Genomic DNA, 17,854 nt, shown 5'->3' with positions numbered 1-17,854 from the left:
CTGTGTGTATGCAATCGCTCGCAAAAGATCCGCAAGAACAAAGTGGCAAGAGCGAGCCAGGGTTTCCAGCTAAGAAACTCGCAGAGGCTATAGCTTGGGTTGCGAACGAAAGCGTGTGGAAATGCGCGTACTTGACGGTGCAGAAGTCGAGTTCGTAGGTGATTGAGAACGTCTGCGTCTGTTTGGCTGCGCGCCAGGAACAGCACAGGCCCAAACGCGTCCATTCTACTCGGCTAATCATTCCCTCATGGAGCAACTCAAAGAAGCTCAGGTTCATTACCAGCCGCATCACTACAAGAAACGTCTATAGTACTAATCCTACGCCCGTTTCCACTCTCAACAGCAAACATCAACGACAGTCTAAATAGCGAGTTGCACAAGCGCGTTCGAATACTCCAGCACTCGAAAGAGCTGGATACACAATAGTTCCCTGCAAGCTCCCATTTGCTGGGGACGCGCCCTGCGACTGGTGGACCGAAGAGGACTGCACAATGGCAGACGAATCTGACGATGATCTCTACGGAGACGAGACTACCACGCAACAAAACAAGGATGCGAAGAAAGAGGAGGACGTCTCTAGTGGTGACGAGCCAATGGACGAAGAATCGAACGATGAAGAGGACGACAGCGACTCGGTACGCCGCACAGGAAGCTTGAGAATAGCTTGATGTCGTTCTAACAAAACTGCAGGATATTGACATCATTATCGAGAAGGCACCAGCACCCCCCAAACCTGCAGCGTAAGCTTCTATCAAGCTTCAAATATCTGTACATCCACTAACATGCCCATCCAGCGCGCAAGCACCCCAAGAATCCAAAGCCATCAAGATAGAAGCACCACCTGCCTTGTCCACCACCCCCTCGCAACAGGCGCCTCCAAAAACTGTTTCCACTACCGGCGGCACTGTGCCCCAACTCTCCGCCTCAGCCCTCTCAGGCACTGCCTTCCCTGCGCAACGCACCTCTACTATCGACGTGAACGGGAACCCTGTCTACCCTCCCCAAGGCAAAGAGATTCTTAGTGTAGACATCGATGCTGATCTGGCTGAGGAGCAAAAGATCTGGCGCCGACCAGGCGAAGACCAGTCGGATTACTTCAACTATGGTTTCGACGAGTTTACCTGGGAATTGTATCGACAAAGGCAAGTCAGTATGGCGAACACGTTGCAAGGACAGAAGAACGACATGGCACAGATGCAGGCTATGATGGGCGGTGGGCCGATGCCGGGTATGCCTGGTATGAGCGCTGGTCCACAGGGCAGCGGCGGACCAGGCAGTGCACCGCCAACAGGTCCTGGAGGAGGAGGAGGTGGTGGTGGTGGCGGTGGTGGCATGGGACCTGGAGGTATGAATGAACAGCAAATGCAGATGATGATGCAGGATATGATGGCACAGGGTATGGACCCCAGCCAAATGGACTTTGCATCATTCATGCAGATGGCAGGCCAGGGTATGGGTGGCTTCGGCGGTGGACCCGGAGGGCAACAAGGCGGGGGCTTCCAGCAAGGTCATCAAGGTGGTGGTGGCAGAGGTGGACGCGGTGGTAGAGGAAGGGGGTGGTAGCACCGAGAGCATCATTCCATGTCTGATCTGGACGACAGCATGGGATAGGGTCGAGTTTTGATGGTGCATGGCATCACGGCGTTCTGAGTGTACTACTACGATACCATGGGTGGGAAAAGCCTTATGGCGCAAAGCAGTCTGTTTTAATTCATACAGATCAATCTACTTCCAGCTCGAACGCTTCAGTACATACGCCTCTGTGTCTGTCGTGGAGTCACCAGGTCTTCGCTTGGACATTGCACGCTGGCGCGCGCTCCTTGGAAGCCTCATGCAGTGCAAACCCAAACCCAAACCCTCCCGTGCGTCACGATGCTCGTGCGCCTCCTTGTTCCCCTATAGGCGTGGGATCTCGCACAGTCGTGGGCTGCACTGTCCGCCTGATTGCACATGTTTCCGTCCTAGTCCAGACTCTCAAACGACATAGTCACTAAGTCTCCATGGGTTCCCCGCCTTCGAGGATATATGCTGGTATCCGTCCTTCAGCAAAGTCCTTCTCCAGCCTCGCCATCTCCGCCAGACTGCTTGCGTTGAGGATGGCAGCCCGCATGCGCTTCTTCTCCTCGTCGGTGTAGATGCGCTCTTTGCCCGACTCGGCACCGTTTGTGAATGTAGGAACGACGAAGCCTTTGGACTTGTTGCTTGAGATCTGGCAGAATCAGTATCCGATCGGAGGAAGAGGCAGTGTATAGGACGTACTTGGTTTGCGAGCTCGGAAGGCTCCTCTGTAGTTCCAAAAAGCTCCTTGGCCTTGTTTCGCTCAACATCGCGCACCTTGACAAAGTCTAGGAATCGCACAGTCGGACAGCGCCAGATAATCCAATACCGGTAATTCTATACGAAGTTAGCATACTGCACATGTTGGTCTTCCATCATGCGATCTCGAGCCGGCCAAACCGCAATGAGTGGCTCACCCTGCATCATCTCTGCTTCTCGGGCTCAAGTGTGCTTGCACAATTAGGCTCGAAGACTTATGGTTCAAGAAGGTCTGGTACGTACCTCTTTGCTTGTGACTGGATTCCCCATCAATGACAGATACACCAGATGCTTGAACCCCGCCAGCGGGTCCAGGTCCGCCAGCTCTGCAATCCTGTTCTTGGTGAGGACCAGTGTCCGGAGGTTGGGTATGCTCGAGGAGAGGTTCGGTTGGATGTTAGAGATGCGGTTTTGCGCGAGCAAGAGGGTTCGGAGACGAGGCTGGAGGGGGAAGTTGCCGAGTTGTGCGATGTCGTTGTCGGTAAGATCTATAGCATCGTTGTCCTGTAATCTTGTCAACATAATGATCCATGGTGAGCGGGATTGACTAACTCACTCTCGCTGCTCCCATGTTCTCAATGGCGGAAATCTTGTGACCTATATTATACGATATTGATATCAACTCAGCTCTCAAGTGTAGTATCTGTTCTCTTCAACGCACCTCGCAGATCGAGTTCACGCTCCGTGAGACAGTTGATGAAGGAGAGGGAATTGTTGATCAGGTCTGTCGTTAACCTCATATTAGCGGTTGATTTTCGTTGGTTTCCAGTGATTTCCAGTTGCGAGGGCGATAACAGAGGTATTCAGCGAGCTAGGGTATCGTCTGCTCTTTTGCGCGGGGTTGCGAAAGTTGGTCGCGAAGCTGGAGCTTCTACTGAAATTCATAGAGCGCCAAGAAGGTTCCCACTAGCGCGACTTCCAGCTCCTTGTCACTTTCAAACATCGCCGTTCAACCCCGCTCCGCCATATCGGAAATCATACTCATTACATACTCGCAGAATCCATCATAGTAGACTCTAAGAATTCAAAAGCCACCGCGGTGAAATGCAATGCATCTACAGTTTCTGTAAATCCAACATCATTTCTCTAGAGTACGCCTGACGTTGTTGCGTCGAATTTAATACATCACTTTCTTCCACATGCTAGTCTTTTGCTAAATTCAGAGATGCTGCTCATAGCATGGTTCGGCTTATGCAGCTTCGGTCTGAGTTAACCATGCTCACTAAAGTGTGCATGATATCGGTCACACATCGACATTTCTCACAAGGCTGGACTCGAAAAGCCAATAGCCACACTGCCTGATTCTCATATCCCAGCAGACCGGTGAAGCGCCAAATAGCCTCTCTCGAGTTCCTCATGATAGATATACATTCTCCGTTTCTTCTTCATTGGCTCTCCAATGCCGTGCAATCTGCGATTGGGTCGCTACTATCCGGTGAACGCTGCAAGCCATCAGGACCACTCGTGTATGCAGTCTGGCGTGTTCTGTTGCAGGTCGACATAAAGTATAATACTGACAGTTCGGCGCTTTCGAACTGTTTTTCGATTCAATCCTGCCTTGTCACATCTCAAGTCGACTCAATATGCCAGCCTGTAACATATGTGGCGTAAGGATCAGAGGTCTCGGTAGTCGATGCGCGCAACACCGTTATACCAGCCGTAGATACGACGAATATAATTACAGTAGTGACTCGACAGATCCTCGCAGCACCTACCACCGCACCGGCACCGGCACTCGTGCCCGTCACGCTCACTTCGCAGACAACCAGGACATATACGGACAATACGATACGAACAACGCTCTCGTACGGTACAGAACCCACGGGAATGCACACCACTCCATATCCCATCCCAATGAGCTAGCCAAACCTCTCGTCCATGTTTTCGATAGATTTAGCAACACCCACGCCATCGCATCTGTACAATACTCTGCGAATCCTTCCTCCGGCGATTATTCCCTCTCGGCACAGGCAAATCTCGATCGCGAACAATGTACCAACTGCCTTCAATGGTTCCCAGATCGTCTCAAGCTACAGTACCATCAACAAGAGTTCCCTGTCGAGTGCGAGCAGTGCAACGTATGTTTGAGGGGAGACAACATAGCATATCATGCGACAAACGTTGAACATGACCGATGTTTTGTGAGGACATGTGGGAGTGATTATAGGAGGTTGGGCAACTGGAAGCATCGTTACGTTGAGAGACATGTACTGGCGAGGCATTACTAAAGGAACACAAGAACAGACCTGGCGATGGGTTGAAATGGTTCATTTCAGCAGGATGTATACTGTGCTTACGAATTCATGACTAGGATGACGATTAGATATGGTCGGGGCACCTGTTTTTCAGTTGCCCCATGTACTTCACTTGTATTTTGAGTCAGCGGTTGCGTCATGATTTTACATTCCACAAAGTCAATACAGCGACTTTTTCAACCTTGAATAGCTGGAAGTACGACTAGTGAAGCTTGTGTGACTTGGGCAGCCACACAATGTCATAAGGCAATAGCTTTCCATATCGCTGATGCTGGCTCAACCTTACGTGACTTCTCTGTCCGAAGTGAGGTCGATGTAATGGATGGATTGAAACAATATGGCAATTGTAGCCTCAACACAGTCGTTGATTCGCCGAACAATCAGCAAAGCCTCCAGGCACAATCTACCTTCTGTGTAAATTGTGTCGCTTGGTCCTGATTATGTCTGTGGATAAACAGAGGACTGAAGAATGGAATATATTGATTGCATGCGAATGAGATTGTGACGTCTTATTGATGGCAACTGTTACCCTCGAAGATTCTTCGCCTGCTAGTATACTCCTAGATCGCAGGCAATGTGACTACTGTCTGTTGCGGAGATGTGCTTGGGTGCAACTCAACAAGTACACGATGCTCCACAAGATAATAGGAGAAACATCTAGCATGGACATGTAGTACTATATTCTGCAAGATGCGCCATGTGTTGAGAGAGGAAGAGATCGACGTGTGTTGGTGTTTCCGGGCTAAAGCTGAGGCGAGACTCCGAATCTCCTTCTACTGCTGGAAGTCGTCGCCGGTATCGGGTGACGATCCTGGAGTCCGTCCTTGGTATAAACTGATGCATAGTGAGGCGATCTAGGGAAGACTGATGCATCTTATTCCAACGAAGTCATACCGAGCGTCTAACGCGCAAACAGAGGCATCTCGCGGAGTGTGTTCATGTCTTGGATGCCACCGCAGCGCTTCTAGTCCTAAGTTGGTGTTATCACGACGTGTATAGGCAGGCTGTGGCAGATGCTATTGAGATATGCTTTGCCGGCTGAGCTTTCCACAATGCACTTCTACATGGACTGACACGGTTACAGGATTGCGATAAGTACCCGTTGGTTTACCCAGTAATTGCAGTGTTGATAGTGATTTATGGTTTGCTGGGCAATGTGATTCATCCAATAGAAGAGCAAAGCGAGTCCCTTCCGCCTGGGCTGATAGGCACTCGCAGGAATGGTCAGATGCAGAGCAAGTTGTTGATATCGAAAGTGCGGGTTGGCGCGCGTCAGCCTGTTGAAGAGAGCCGGGGGATTGCACACCAGAACGGTTTGGAAAGACGTGCATGCGATGGTCTGGGGTACCCCGGAAGATCCGCAGCCGTAGTCGTTGATGACTGACGGCTGGACATATCGCATGATGATGAGAGAAGGGCAATGGAGCACTGTCAATGATGAAGCCTATCACCATGTTGCAAAAGCGAATCTCCGTCCCACTTGGAAGACGTGTGATGATGAGAATTCTTGGGTGGAGACATGGTGGAGGGGTGACGTGCAGCTGTGATGTGCGTCGTGGGTCGATCTTGTTCACGATAGTCGGGAGTCGTCTCACCGCCCTTCTATAACTAAGCAACAACCGGCGTCGACTAAACCCAAACACTAGCAGCGAATCCACTACGTTACAGCGCGCTCCCCTCACTAACGCACGCGACACGCTTCCTCTCTCTCTGTTGTTGAAGCACCCCGCTGCTGAGGCCTGTCTGCGACTGCTGCCTCAAGTACCGTGCACAAAGGCACCTTGTGACGCCATTACCTTGACCTCAGCAGTCCGCACTCGCCTGCCTTCACCCGCTCGCAAAGGACCAGCTCTCCCTTACCCCACGTAGGACCCCCCCAGCAGCAATAGGCGCCTCTGACGGCCATGGGTCAACCAGCACGTCGCACTGCTCGAGCCCGCCAAACCCACGACGCCTCTCTCGCCCACTGCTAAGACGACGGGCGCGCTTCCATGGAGGAATGCGCCCACTGCCAGACATGATCGGACACCTGTTTAGCAGCCGAAAAGGCACCAGCGCGTCTCACGCGACGCCGCCGACGGTGCTCGACTCGGCGACGGAAGAGAGCCACACGCGCCATCTGCTGTATCCCGAATCCAACACGCTCTACCACCCCGAGGGCCAGCCGTATCCTCTGCATGCCGCGCCTCTGACCCCAGGGAGCGGCCATGACGGGCCCCTGCCGGAGATAGACCTCGACTACCCGCGCGACTGCCGCATCATCATCGCCCAGGACGAGACGCCCGCCATGCCCAAGACCATCCTGTTCGACTCGAAGCCTGCCCCGCCACGCGTCGACCCTCCCGCCTCGCAGAATCTGCGGACGCGACCATTTGGCGGCGCCAATGCCAGTAATGCCCCTACGGCTGGGCCAACGTTTGGGGGGTTGCACGCCCGGAGGTCGTCGCTCGTCACAGAGCCCACGGCACCACCACGTTCGCCCACGGTTGGAGGCTTTACGCGCATACGCACCCGCGGCAGCTCCATATCCTCCATGCCCAACATCGACGAGCATGCCCAGGTTCAGGCCAAAGCCCAGGCAAGGGCCAAGGAATCAACCGACCTGGCCAACATCTGCCTCGATTGTATGTTCGGCAACCTGGCCATGAACTACCGCGGCAACTCGAACAAGATACACATTGTACCGCTCGACACGAGGCCAGCCGATACCTCTCTACTGAGCACCAGCGCCCAGGACGCTACAAACTCTCTAGGTCGCGCCGAGGGCCTTCGTAGAAGAAGTCATCTCGCCAAATCCTACACACCCGCAAACCTTCCAACCGATCTGCCCCGCGCTGACTCCAATGAGAGCATACCAAAAGAGCCCAAGCGACGTACCATCTTCATAACACGCATGTTCTCCGTCACTGTACCAGAAGAGGAGCACCATGATCGCACACCTACCCCGCAGAGCTCACTGCCAAAAGGCAATGGCTTCCCGTTCCCAGCATCAACCGCGAAACCAGGTGCCCCCAAGCCGCCATACCCCTCGCACGTACGAAAGAGCCCCATGTATGCCATTACCATCATCCTCCACCTTCCCATATCAAATACGTCGCCTAGTATGAGACCCTCTTCCCGGAGTGCCAATATCAGAACTCCTGTGCATCTATCTACATCGGCTCCTGGACAGGACTCGCTCGGTTCTTCTCTGGACTCGGATCGACGCGCAGGATGGGCCTTCATCGACTCCAACCTGGGTGTCGATTCACTTTTATCCTCGTCACTGTGTAGCGATGTTGATGACCGTGTTGATGTCGTTGGGCAACACTGGGACGTCATCATGCGTGCCCTTAGTAGTCTCCAACACGTGGTACAAGAGAGAATATTGGCCCAATTCAAGGCACCGAGGTCGCCAGAAGGCATACCCACGCCTACAGCCCATCACCAGCGAAATCAGCCTTCACGGGCTAGTCTCCGGGACAACCCTCTCCACGCCAGCCGGCGAGCCCTAAGACTGCAGCCCAACGCCCTCATGATGGACAAAGAAATACAGAGTGCGGCAGAGCTGACCGGAAATCGCGTCGTGAGCGGCATGAGAATCCCGCGTGTGATGACAGGTCAAGGCAAATGGGGTGTCTGGCGCGAAGAGGCCAGATGGCTTGGTCGCTGGGCAGGTCGACGAGAGCAGAACTTTTTCTTCTTCAACCTACTTACTGCCTTCCTCGGGAATCACACCGAGTGGCTCAACGTCTTGGGGCCCAAGTGGCACCGTAAGCGTCATCGCGAACAGCAAAAGGCAGCTGCTGGTGAGAATCTGACTATTCCTAGTCGCACGGTCATCGTTTCTCCAGACAAAATGGCTGCACGGAGACTCATTTTCTTGCTCGCTGCCTTCTTGCCGCCTAATGCGTCTGCCATGGGTGAAAGCACCTACGCGCGCCCGGGCACTTCAGCATCTCTCCGTGCCTACTCGCAGTCACCTCCGACCAATATGCCACCCTCAAGGCAGCCGTCTCTACGGCGACAGATCAAACGAGGACCACGGGGCAAGCAAAGCATGTCCAATATCCTTTTGCAGCCACCCAAACTCCAGAGCATTCATCAGCCATCCACACAGACTGCAGACGAGCGTTCTGAGTCGGTCTTGATTGAGACTCAGGAGCCAATCCGGCCGCTTGGACACTCTCGGCGTTCTTCGGCACATTCAGTTCGCACCACTTTAGTAGTCCCATCAATGCCAGAAGGCCCGATCACAACAGGCAGCGCTGCTACTACCTCAACAGCCAACTCCCAAGATGCGATGCCTGTCGCTCACTTCACATTCCCTAGGACGAAGTCGTCTGGTACCATGCCTGATATAAGACCTGAAAGTAGTGATAGCCTGGCTTCCACGAATTTGATCAGCACCCTGCAAAGGAGTGGCACGGGTCAAACGAGTCTCGCTAGCAATGATTCTAGTAACACAAGTCGCTGGAGTGGCTTCATGAACTTTTGGAGCGGCCGTCGTTCTTCTTCGACCGATCAGAGTGAGTACTTCCAGACGACGGATGATGGCGTGGGCTACCGTGGGCAAGAGCGTCCTCGTTCGCAGCTTGAGCAGATGGTGCAGGAGCTCTCCATGGACCGCGTATTCGAGAGTGATGCTGCCGATTGCCCACTTCCACAAGATCCAGGCGAGAAAACCTCTCCTGGACTGTACTCGAACGCTGGCTGTCCTGGCGTTCCTGCGTCTGCTGCAAGGCCAATTCCAGAGCGTCAGAAGACTTATGAGAGTCATTTGAAATTATCTGTGAACGAAAAGGATGGCGTCATCGACGTCGACCTTCCATTGCCTGACTTCGACTCACCTCTTCAGTCCCCACTGCTAGGGGGTTTCGGGTCAGCTTCAAGTCAACCAGGTTCCAGCTTCGGCGAGTCTTCCGTTCTATCGGCGCCCCACTGTGAGGCAGAGCAGCCCGTTAATGTAGCGGGGTGGCTAAGTCAGTTTCATCCCGATTTTGCCGTTCAAGCTATAAAGCCTTATCGCGAACTTGTACGCGACATCAAGCGAGCAATGAGTGCTGAGCCTACACCTTTAAGTACTGTGACTACACCGAGCCTAGAGTCTGGCCCACTTGAACGTTGGATGGACATCTGTTCCGCTCTCATCGCCGACACGAGCAACTTCTCAATCAAACGCATCAGCTTACGGCGTCTCGTGAAGCTTATTCCTACGCCTACCTACCAGTCCTCGGCTATGACACCGGGTGTTACTGGTATGGCTCCCGCCCACTCGCGGTACGGCAATCCGTACACTTCCGGCTCCGCTGCCCCAATGATGACCGAAGTCCATCTCGCCGAGAAATTCGTTACCGAAACCATTATGGATTTTGATTCTATCCTCATCGATGGCGTGGATCGTGTACTGGCGCAATCTGGAGAAGTGACTCGCGTCAACTCTGCCCAGTCGTCTCGATCAAGCAGTAGAAGAGGCCGTCGAGATACCAGAACGGAATCGGAGGCAATTCCACATGTTGAAGTCCCGCATGTGGATTGCAAGAGTGTGCTCTTTGAAGCGCTGGAGATTGTCGTCAAAGATGTGGCCGCTGAGCGCAGTGGTAGACAAAACTCTAAAGAGGGTGATTTGAGGAAGACGACAAAGGGTATTCACCCGAGGACCGAGAATGACTCCTCTCTGAAGGAGGGTATTCGTAGATGGTTAACAGAGGTCGAGTAAACTCGGTAAGCTATTTTTGCTCTACCCTTTTTTCGCAGCAACTTGAACTTCTGTCATGCATGTATTATATCTTTCAAGTGTGTATTCTGTGGACTTTGCTGCGTTTGAGCGGGCGTTCGGGTGTTTCCAAAGCAAGGTATGACCTTTGTGTCAAAGATGTAGTGTGGACTTTTGCTGTGATGCCGACTGGAGCCGCATCATTGAATTAGGGACATGGTGTTGAAGCAAGTCGTGGGCAACATGTTCGACAGCGCTCCGGCGGAGAAGCGTAGACTTCTGATCATAGCCTAATTTCAATTCTTTGCTGATACGATGTGGGGAGAGGAGGGTGCAATAATAGAATCATCAAATATTCCAAACCTTCTTATATTCCAAACCTTCTTATATTCCAAACCCACTTCAGCTCCCAGGTGGATACCCTGGTCGCAATAGTGTCTCGACAACGGTTTATGTAAGGAAGCGCAGTGTACTCAGTCAATATCAGGTTCCCTCACTATCTAGCATGGACAGAGTACCAAATGGTCATTGACTAAACACAAGATGGATATGTCTGTAACCCTATCGATCCTAGCAATGTCGTGAACAGTCTACTCTTTAGATGTGGCCTTCCACACGAACATCAAACACACAATGCACAACTCCCGGAGCGTACATCTTCACTCTCTCAACATGGGTCACGGATACCTTTCTCCCAGGTACGCTATCCGTCGCGTATACCAACTCCTGAAATCTCATCTCTAATTTCTTTTGCATCGTCTCGACATCTTTGGCGCCTACGTTTTCGTGCACGTGAATCCAGCCTCCTCGCTTTCTATCAAGCATAGCGACTGCAACACGCCAGGAGAGTTTGGAAGAAGGCAGTAAACCAAGATTGATATGCCGAACCGGTAGCCTTGGCGACGGAAGTGACGAGTAGTCGAGATCAGCGCCCTCGTTGCTTTTTTGAAAGACGATGAAATCTGCGCTGCGGAGGTTCGAGGTGTCTACCGGGCCCATTTGTCGTAGTCGTATCATGTCTTCTTGTTTAAGTACTCGGCATGTCCACCCATTCATCTCTGCACCTCTTCGCAGCCCTTCAACACTCCAGGGATTGATCTCCCAGCATAGGACTTGTTTGATGCCTTTCTCTAACCCTTCACCACTCCTCCTGTACGAGAAGGCGAAGTAGCCAATTCCAGCGTAGAGGTCAACAGCCGCCGATGTACCGTCAAGACCGGTGGTGACAGAAGGCAGATTTAAGATACGCTTCTTCTCACGGATGTTGCCACGGCTGAACATTGTATAAAGTGGTGCCCAGGTTTGCCAGATACCATTCTGTCGTGTAGTCACCCATATAGCCTTGGCGAAGTCGGTTGCGGTGGGTGTAGAGATTGTTTGTGGCGTTCGTGTATTCCCAAAGTCTCCGTATAGGGGGGTAAGATTGACTGGACTGCGAAGTATGTTTTCTTTGTCGGCCGTGTTGGGTGATGATGCCGACGTGGATGAAGTTGAAAGTGGTATGGGAGAATTGATGGCGACATGAGTTGCGCCTACTGCTTCTGCCATGACCTGCCATACTGATCTCATCTTAATCGAGTCTACCTTATGTGAAGCAATGAGCCTCTTCCAAGGTGCGGAGGAGAGGGCATTGTGTGGTAAGAGGAGCATAGGCTTGTATACTGAATATCCATCTGGGAAAGCGGACACAAGGGCGTCGACTGTGAGGGCATTGGAAGAGAGTGACATGCCTAGAACAGCAGTAAGAGCTTCCTTCAACGCTTTGTGAATCGGATTCTTGTGCACTCGTTGTAGGGGCGAGGTCGTTACCGGGACGTGGTGTGTAAACGAGATATCACCAGATAGCGCGCTCAGAGAAAGATCATGTAATACTCTAAGTTTCAAATCGTTGTCATGTTCTTGATCCAGGGTTATGGCTGATCCGTCCACCTGCAGGCGATAAGGGATGGTTGTGGGAATATACATGCGCTGCTGTCCCGTCCTTTGACCATCTCTTTTTCCGCTACCACGAGCAACTTTAGCTGTGTGGCTAGAACCTTGGTGTGCTGCTACTTGGTCTTCGTGATGAACTCTGTCTTGAAGACATTCTGGGTAGACACATTGACCGCTGGTTGCATCGAACTGGAGCGTTGGGAATTGTGTCTGTTGTTCGGAGCTTGGTGGTGCCTGCATGGCTTCTGGCGTAATCACGGGTGTGCCTGTTGCGGATTGGACACACTCAGGGCGATCAGCATCGTGCCTCGATACAATGAGGCTATCGAGAATACTCTGTCCTTCTTTATTCCGTGACTCGGGAGTGATCTTGTGGCTCCGGTCAAGCTGGCCGGTCCGTTCGAGCGCTTGCTTTACGGTCTTGACGTACTGTTCGCATACCACGAGAGTAATTCTTGAGTTTGAAAATTGCTCCATGTTTTTTGGACACTGCAAGGTGAGTGAGTAGGAGTCGACAGAAACGGGCGGGAGATGGAAGCGTGTAGACGGAGCATTGTATAGATTTTGTTCAATATTGCTAGCTTCACGCAACTGTACACCAGTATAATACGCGTTCTGCGACTCCAAACCAAGTGACGTAGTTGCGCCTGGTTGATCCGTCAGACTACTCTAATCAGTAAACAAGCTATGAATGAGAAGGCATGTTACCATAAATGAGGAAGTAAGCTCGAAATAGTCGTTGCCAATTCAGCACCCCGCCCCCACCAGTTCGGAGGTAAGTAAGCATATGACGCAACTCGTGGAACACCCACCCTCTTTCACACGGAAACCCAACACACATCACATTATCACCCACGATGGCGCTCACAAATCTCGACCTCGTTAACCAATGCGATGGCTTCCCGTATCCTGACGTAAACTCCGAGACGTACCTTGCATCGATAAACACTTACTACCAATTGCGCGTCACAGGCTACAACTATGCACTGGGTTACATGCTCCCATCGGTTGTCGAGGTGTTCCGCGGGGTACCCAGCTGGGAAATCGACGACGATGCTCGCGTTCTTTACCTCACCGGCGGTTCCAACGCAGATGAGCGATCGAAAGCGGTAGAAACGACGCTATTGGCTATGCGACAAACGGGTCACTTCAAGGTTCTGGAAAAATGGCGAGGAGAACTATATGCCGTGTACGGGCTCGGCAAAGAATTGTTGTTCAATGTGGAGAGGAGTGCCAGCTGCCTGTTTGGCGTGGTCACGTATGGGGTGCATCTCACAGCGTTCACACGGAAAGATGGGGAGTTGAAAATCTGGACACCGAGACGGGCCCGTAACAAGCAGACGTACGGCGGCATGCTAGACAATGCGGTAGCGGGCGGCATTGCATCGGGTGAATCGCCGTTTGAAAGCCTTGTAAGAGAGTGTGGAGAGGAAGCTTCGCTTGACGAAGAGTTTGTTCGGTCAAGCGCAAAAGCATGTGGTACAGTCACATATTGGTACATTCGAGACGAGAGAGCGGGAGGTGAGACGAACTTGATGCAGCCAGAGGTTCAATACATTTACGATCTCGAACTTCCCGAAGACACGATACCAAAGCCCGGCGATGACGAAGTTGAGCAGTTCTACCTGTGGAGTGTGGACGAGGTGCAAGAAGCTATGAGGAAGGGCGAGTTCAAGCCCAACTGCGCGTTGGTCGTGCTGGACTTCCTAATTCGACACGGCATCCTCACGACAGAGAACGAGAGAGACTACATTGAGATTGTAAGTCGGCTGCACAGGAAGCTCGAGTTTCCTACACTATGAGAAGAAGAATGACAACGTGGTATTCTTTCGCAAGAGCTGCGAGCGGATCCAACGAGTCGATTGGGGGTATCCAGACGCCGTGCCGTAACTTTTAGACCAGATGATACCAATACCACCACACATGCTGTCATAACGCCTGTTGTATGCTTGCTTTTCTTATCCTCTGGAAAGGTCAGGGGTGCTACGTATTATGAGTGCTTGATGAGCATATAGATGTCGTCGATCTTGAGGCCGCTGAGCTTCCTGTGAGGGCCCTCCATGTATAGCAGCAGCCCGCCGAAACTGGCAAAGTACTTTCTGTGCGGACTATTAACCTTGACTGCGCCGTCTCACTCTGCCCGAGCTATACTCACATGATGTCCCCGTCACCACCCTCCATGCGGTAGTTCTTTCCGTAGCATACGTAGTCGTACATGTCTGCCAGTGTTGTCACACCCTGCTTGCCAACGCTCCTCCACATGGAGTCGTTCTCGCCCTTGGAGCTGCCGTCGAGCGCCAATGTCGTTGCCAGGACCAGGCTTATTGTCTGGCCGACCTCGACGGGGAAAAGCTCATGGTTGATGTCGAGCGACATGGTGATCTGGCTGTCGGTCGAAGTGCCATGGAGACGGGATACGCGATCGTATTTCTCGTTGTTGATGGACGTTATACTGAACGTCTCTTCGAAGACCTGGGCGTCGGCCATTGTGGGAAGGCGCGTAGGGATACAGACGTTGCAAGAGGCTTTACGGGCGGGTTTGGGGCGGGCGAAAGGTATTGCGACAGTTGTGTGAGACAGTGGCTGTTCAGAGGGCGAAAGAAAGCCTGCAGCCAGAGACGGTCAGAGCGCGGGCGTGTCTTGGCGGCATCGTTACCTCCGGGCCCGCTCCGCATCGCCGCTACAAGTCCAGCCACATCCCCGTCTCACCTTCTCCGCGATTGCGCTTTGGTCTTCGAAATACTACTGTGCAAACCTCTCTCCAGATACATGCGCCCCATCACTTCTCTCAATCACGCGCATAGTTGCCTAGGAGCACGTCCTGGTACACTCAGTGCGCCCCAGCCTGCTGCCGCTCCGCCGCCCCCTCGTCCTACATCTCCGCCCTCTCCTCCATGAGCTACGATCGCGACTTGATGAATCTGTTTAGCCTGCACGACCTGGACTACCTCTCGTCCGACATGCCCGACTTCACCCCAAGTCGCGAGTGCAGCCCTATCACGTTCGATGCGCCCAGTCAACCAAAGCACAAGGTCGCCGCGACCCAGAACAGTATGCTTCTCAAATTGCCAGACGATATCTTCAAATGTGTCATGGACTACCTGGATCGCGACGCTGCGTGGAGTCTGAAGAGGCTCTGCAAAGGCATGGCAAGCAGTGTGACCGTGAACCAACTGCTGTACAAGTACCCTATACAACTCAACGATGTGCGTGACATCAGGCTGGGCGACTGGAAGTACAGGAGTTTGGGCAGCATACGGTGGACCAGCTTCAAAGAGAGCATCAACGACGGAAATCGCCGACACGTACACAAGCTGGCCATGTCACACTGGGCAAGTATAGACGACTTCAAGTGGATAGAAGAGAATCTGCCTTGTTTGACAAGCTTGGATATCTCCGCTATCAAGGATTTCGTCTGGACACCGGAAGAGACGTGGACGTGGAAGATGATGGCGGAGGCTTGTCCTGAGCTATTCGGACGCCTCGAAGAACTCGAGGTCGCCAATTGGGCTGACTATACTGCGCACTCTCGAATTGAGTACAGTTACTCCTACCAGGACTATCGCTTCAAGCAGAGCTTCAGGATATCGAGAAGGCGGGACGGTGGTTCCGTCGCAAACGCCATTTTCCCAATATGCAAGAAACTGAAGACGCTGGCAATACGGGAGCGGTATTCGGGGTTTCAGTAAGTCTCGTCTGATGAGTCTGCCAACCAAGCCAAGTACTAATCCCATACACAGCACTTGGAACGAGTGGGAAGTCCATCAGCGCGTTTGCTGCCTGGTGGATGGCGTACTAAAGTACTGCCCAGAGACCATGACGAAGCTGAGGGTACACGACTATGCCCCTTATCGGTCCCTGTTCTCCACCGATGCGACAGCTTGGTCGCGTATCAAAGACGTTGAAATCGGCCTGTATTCCTGGATGGAGGACCGCCGTGACCGCGACGTCATCGGTCCCATTCCATACCGGATAACTCAAGGACATCATCATCGCGATGAAGAGGAGGCATTCGACGACAAGACATTCGACGCATGCGGGCGCGACCACATGGTGCTCGGGAACCATGTTGTGCAGGGTGTTGGGGCCTCGTTTGAGGACTTGCTCCAGAGCCTCCAGACTATTTCCAAAAAATATCCCAACATCAACATACAGCCCATTCGGAACCTCCAGAACATTGTACTTCACCCTTTTCATCTCGTCAATGTCATGCAACGGCGACATCACTTTGGTCAAACCACACAGCAAAACAACGATCAAGCACTCAGTGACCCCAGCTCCAAGCCTGAGGTACAGGAGGCGCTGAGATGGCTAGCAGAGAAGTGCGACTGGAAGCCGATACTTGCTTGGGAAAGCATGATGTGCGATGTCTTCCCTGCGAATCTTGAGCCCAACCGAACGTTTCTTCCAAAACATGATGTGCTTTCACGAATACAGACCATGGTATCAACCTTGCGAAGCCTGAACATCCCAATCCGTGTCTCGATTGGTGACCGCACAAACATGTGTCCTTCGTCCGGTCTTGATGGCAGCCTCTATTTTGGCGACTACAAAACCTTCGTTGGTGAGAACGAGAACAAGCGTGAAGTATTACTCCCAACCCAAGCCGCCTTCAGTCTTACGCCCATTGCTTCCATGGTTGACGAACTTACTATCCAATACCCCGCCGATGTTCCCGGCGTATCGGGGTGGCTTCGCACTGCGAAGCGACCTACTCCTGCGGAGGTAACTCTCATGCAACGCGAAATGGTCGGTTGGAGACGTTTCTGGGCTCGCTATGCTTCCCAGTTCAAGAACCTGAAGAAGTTGACTGCGAATGTGCCAGACGACATCTACGAGGACTGGAGCAAAAGTGAACTTACCAAGCTTCTTGACGATGAACGATGGCAAATGCTCGAGGTGGAAGAGAAAAAGGACCAGGCTTTGTTCGGAAACTACTTCCCGTTCAGCGGCAGTGGTTCATCGGTCCTGCGGCAAAACCTTTCACGTCGGCGCACGAGGACTAGGTTTGTTCAGCGAGTGTTCTTTAGGCTCGACGGTGAACCACTGGATCTCGAGTGTCTACCTCTAGGGTTGACAGAGAAGCAGAGGGAGGAGAGGGAGATTACCGAAGCTGAGATAGCAGATAAGGAAGTCTCGCGACATCGTTTTTGGCGAAAGAGAAATGACGCCATCGACGAACGAGGCGAAAAACGGAAGCGAGAAGGTGGTGAGGACGGCGATGATATAGAAGAAACGGAGAAGAGAACGAGGACTAATCATGAGACTAACGAACGTCACGAGCGAGCTATGCGGCTCTAAGCTACTAAAGTAGAGTATTACGAAGCTAAGGTACATGTTAAAGATATTGTTGCAGAGAGATAGTAATATTACATCAGATAATATAATATATTTGTCACGGTAACTACCGTGGTTCCCTTGACACGGAACGCGCCACAGAATCCGGGTGCTCCACCAAGCACCCGGATTCTGCTAATTGGCCGGCAAGGCTAAGCGTGTGAAGATCGTCCGAAGATAATCTAGGGTTAGTTCTCGGGGAGTAAGTGGGCGACGATAGACGAGAGGGTTGTACTAGCACGATTAGTAGATTAATATAATAACATAACGTGCCTACCGCTAAATGGCGCACACTACTAAAATAGCGCACCTCTACATA

At 52.3% G+C, this 17,854-nt stretch overlaps 7 protein-coding genes across 7 annotated transcripts; 4 read left to right on the top strand and 3 right to left on the bottom strand.

Moving 5' to 3' along the window:
- Nucleotides 1–491: 491 nt before the first annotated feature.
- Nucleotides 492–1,563, top strand: ALTATR162_LOCUS6480 (uncharacterized protein; the record flags this gene model as incomplete). The annotated part of the gene is made up of 3 exons (XM_043314102.1): nt 492–635; nt 691–740; nt 795–1,563. The coding sequence occupies 3 exons, from the start codon at nt 492–494 to the stop codon at nt 1,561–1,563; spliced, it is 963 nt and encodes a 320-aa protein (XP_043170037.1).
- A 427-nt stretch (nt 1,564–1,990) lies between these two features.
- ALTATR162_LOCUS6479 (uncharacterized protein) lies at nt 1,991–3,056 on the bottom strand (the record flags this gene model as incomplete). The annotated part of the gene is made up of 5 exons (XM_043314101.1): nt 1,991–2,209; nt 2,260–2,394; nt 2,560–2,820; nt 2,873–2,913; nt 2,978–3,056. The coding sequence occupies 5 exons, from the start codon at nt 3,054–3,056 to the stop codon at nt 1,991–1,993; spliced, it is 735 nt and encodes a 244-aa protein (XP_043170036.1).
- A 3,532-nt stretch (nt 3,057–6,588) lies between these two features.
- On the top strand, nt 6,589–10,269 carry ALTATR162_LOCUS6478 (uncharacterized protein; the record flags this gene model as incomplete). The annotated part of the gene is made up of 1 exon (XM_043314100.1): nt 6,589–10,269. One exon carries the CDS (start codon nt 6,589–6,591, stop codon nt 10,267–10,269), a length of 3,681 nt encoding a protein of 1,226 aa, XP_043170035.1.
- Nucleotides 10,270–10,863: 594 nt separating this feature from the next.
- Nucleotides 10,864–12,675, bottom strand: ALTATR162_LOCUS6477 (uncharacterized protein; the record flags this gene model as incomplete). Its single annotated transcript, XM_043314099.1, has 1 exon — nt 10,864–12,675. One exon carries the CDS (start codon nt 12,673–12,675, stop codon nt 10,864–10,866), a length of 1,812 nt encoding a protein of 603 aa, XP_043170034.1.
- A 380-nt stretch (nt 12,676–13,055) lies between these two features.
- On the top strand, nt 13,056–14,000 carry ALTATR162_LOCUS6476 (uncharacterized protein; the record flags this gene model as incomplete). Its single annotated transcript, XM_043314098.1, has 1 exon — nt 13,056–14,000. The coding sequence occupies one exon, from the start codon at nt 13,056–13,058 to the stop codon at nt 13,998–14,000; it is 945 nt and encodes a 314-aa protein (XP_043170033.1).
- Nucleotides 14,001–14,188: 188 nt separating this feature from the next.
- Nucleotides 14,189–14,685, bottom strand: ALTATR162_LOCUS6475 (uncharacterized protein; the record flags this gene model as incomplete). Its single annotated transcript, XM_043314097.1, has 2 exons — nt 14,189–14,297; nt 14,354–14,685. 2 exons carry the CDS (start codon nt 14,683–14,685, stop codon nt 14,189–14,191), a joined length of 441 nt encoding a protein of 146 aa, XP_043170032.1.
- Nucleotides 14,686–15,092: 407 nt separating this feature from the next.
- On the top strand, nt 15,093–17,499 carry ALTATR162_LOCUS6474 (uncharacterized protein; the record flags this gene model as incomplete). Its single annotated transcript, XM_043314096.1, has 2 exons — nt 15,093–15,883; nt 15,939–17,499. 2 exons carry the CDS (start codon nt 15,093–15,095, stop codon nt 17,497–17,499), a joined length of 2,352 nt encoding a protein of 783 aa, XP_043170031.1.
- Between the last annotated feature and the right edge of the window lie 355 nt (nt 17,500–17,854).

Source organism: Alternaria atra, assembly GCF_907166805.1.
Source record: "Alternaria atra isolate CS162 genome assembly, contig: 25, whole genome shotgun sequence".
Classification (NCBI taxonomy): Eukaryota; Fungi; Ascomycota; class Dothideomycetes; order Pleosporales; family Pleosporaceae; genus Alternaria; species Alternaria atra.
This window is presented reverse-complemented; position numbering and strand designations above follow the sequence as displayed.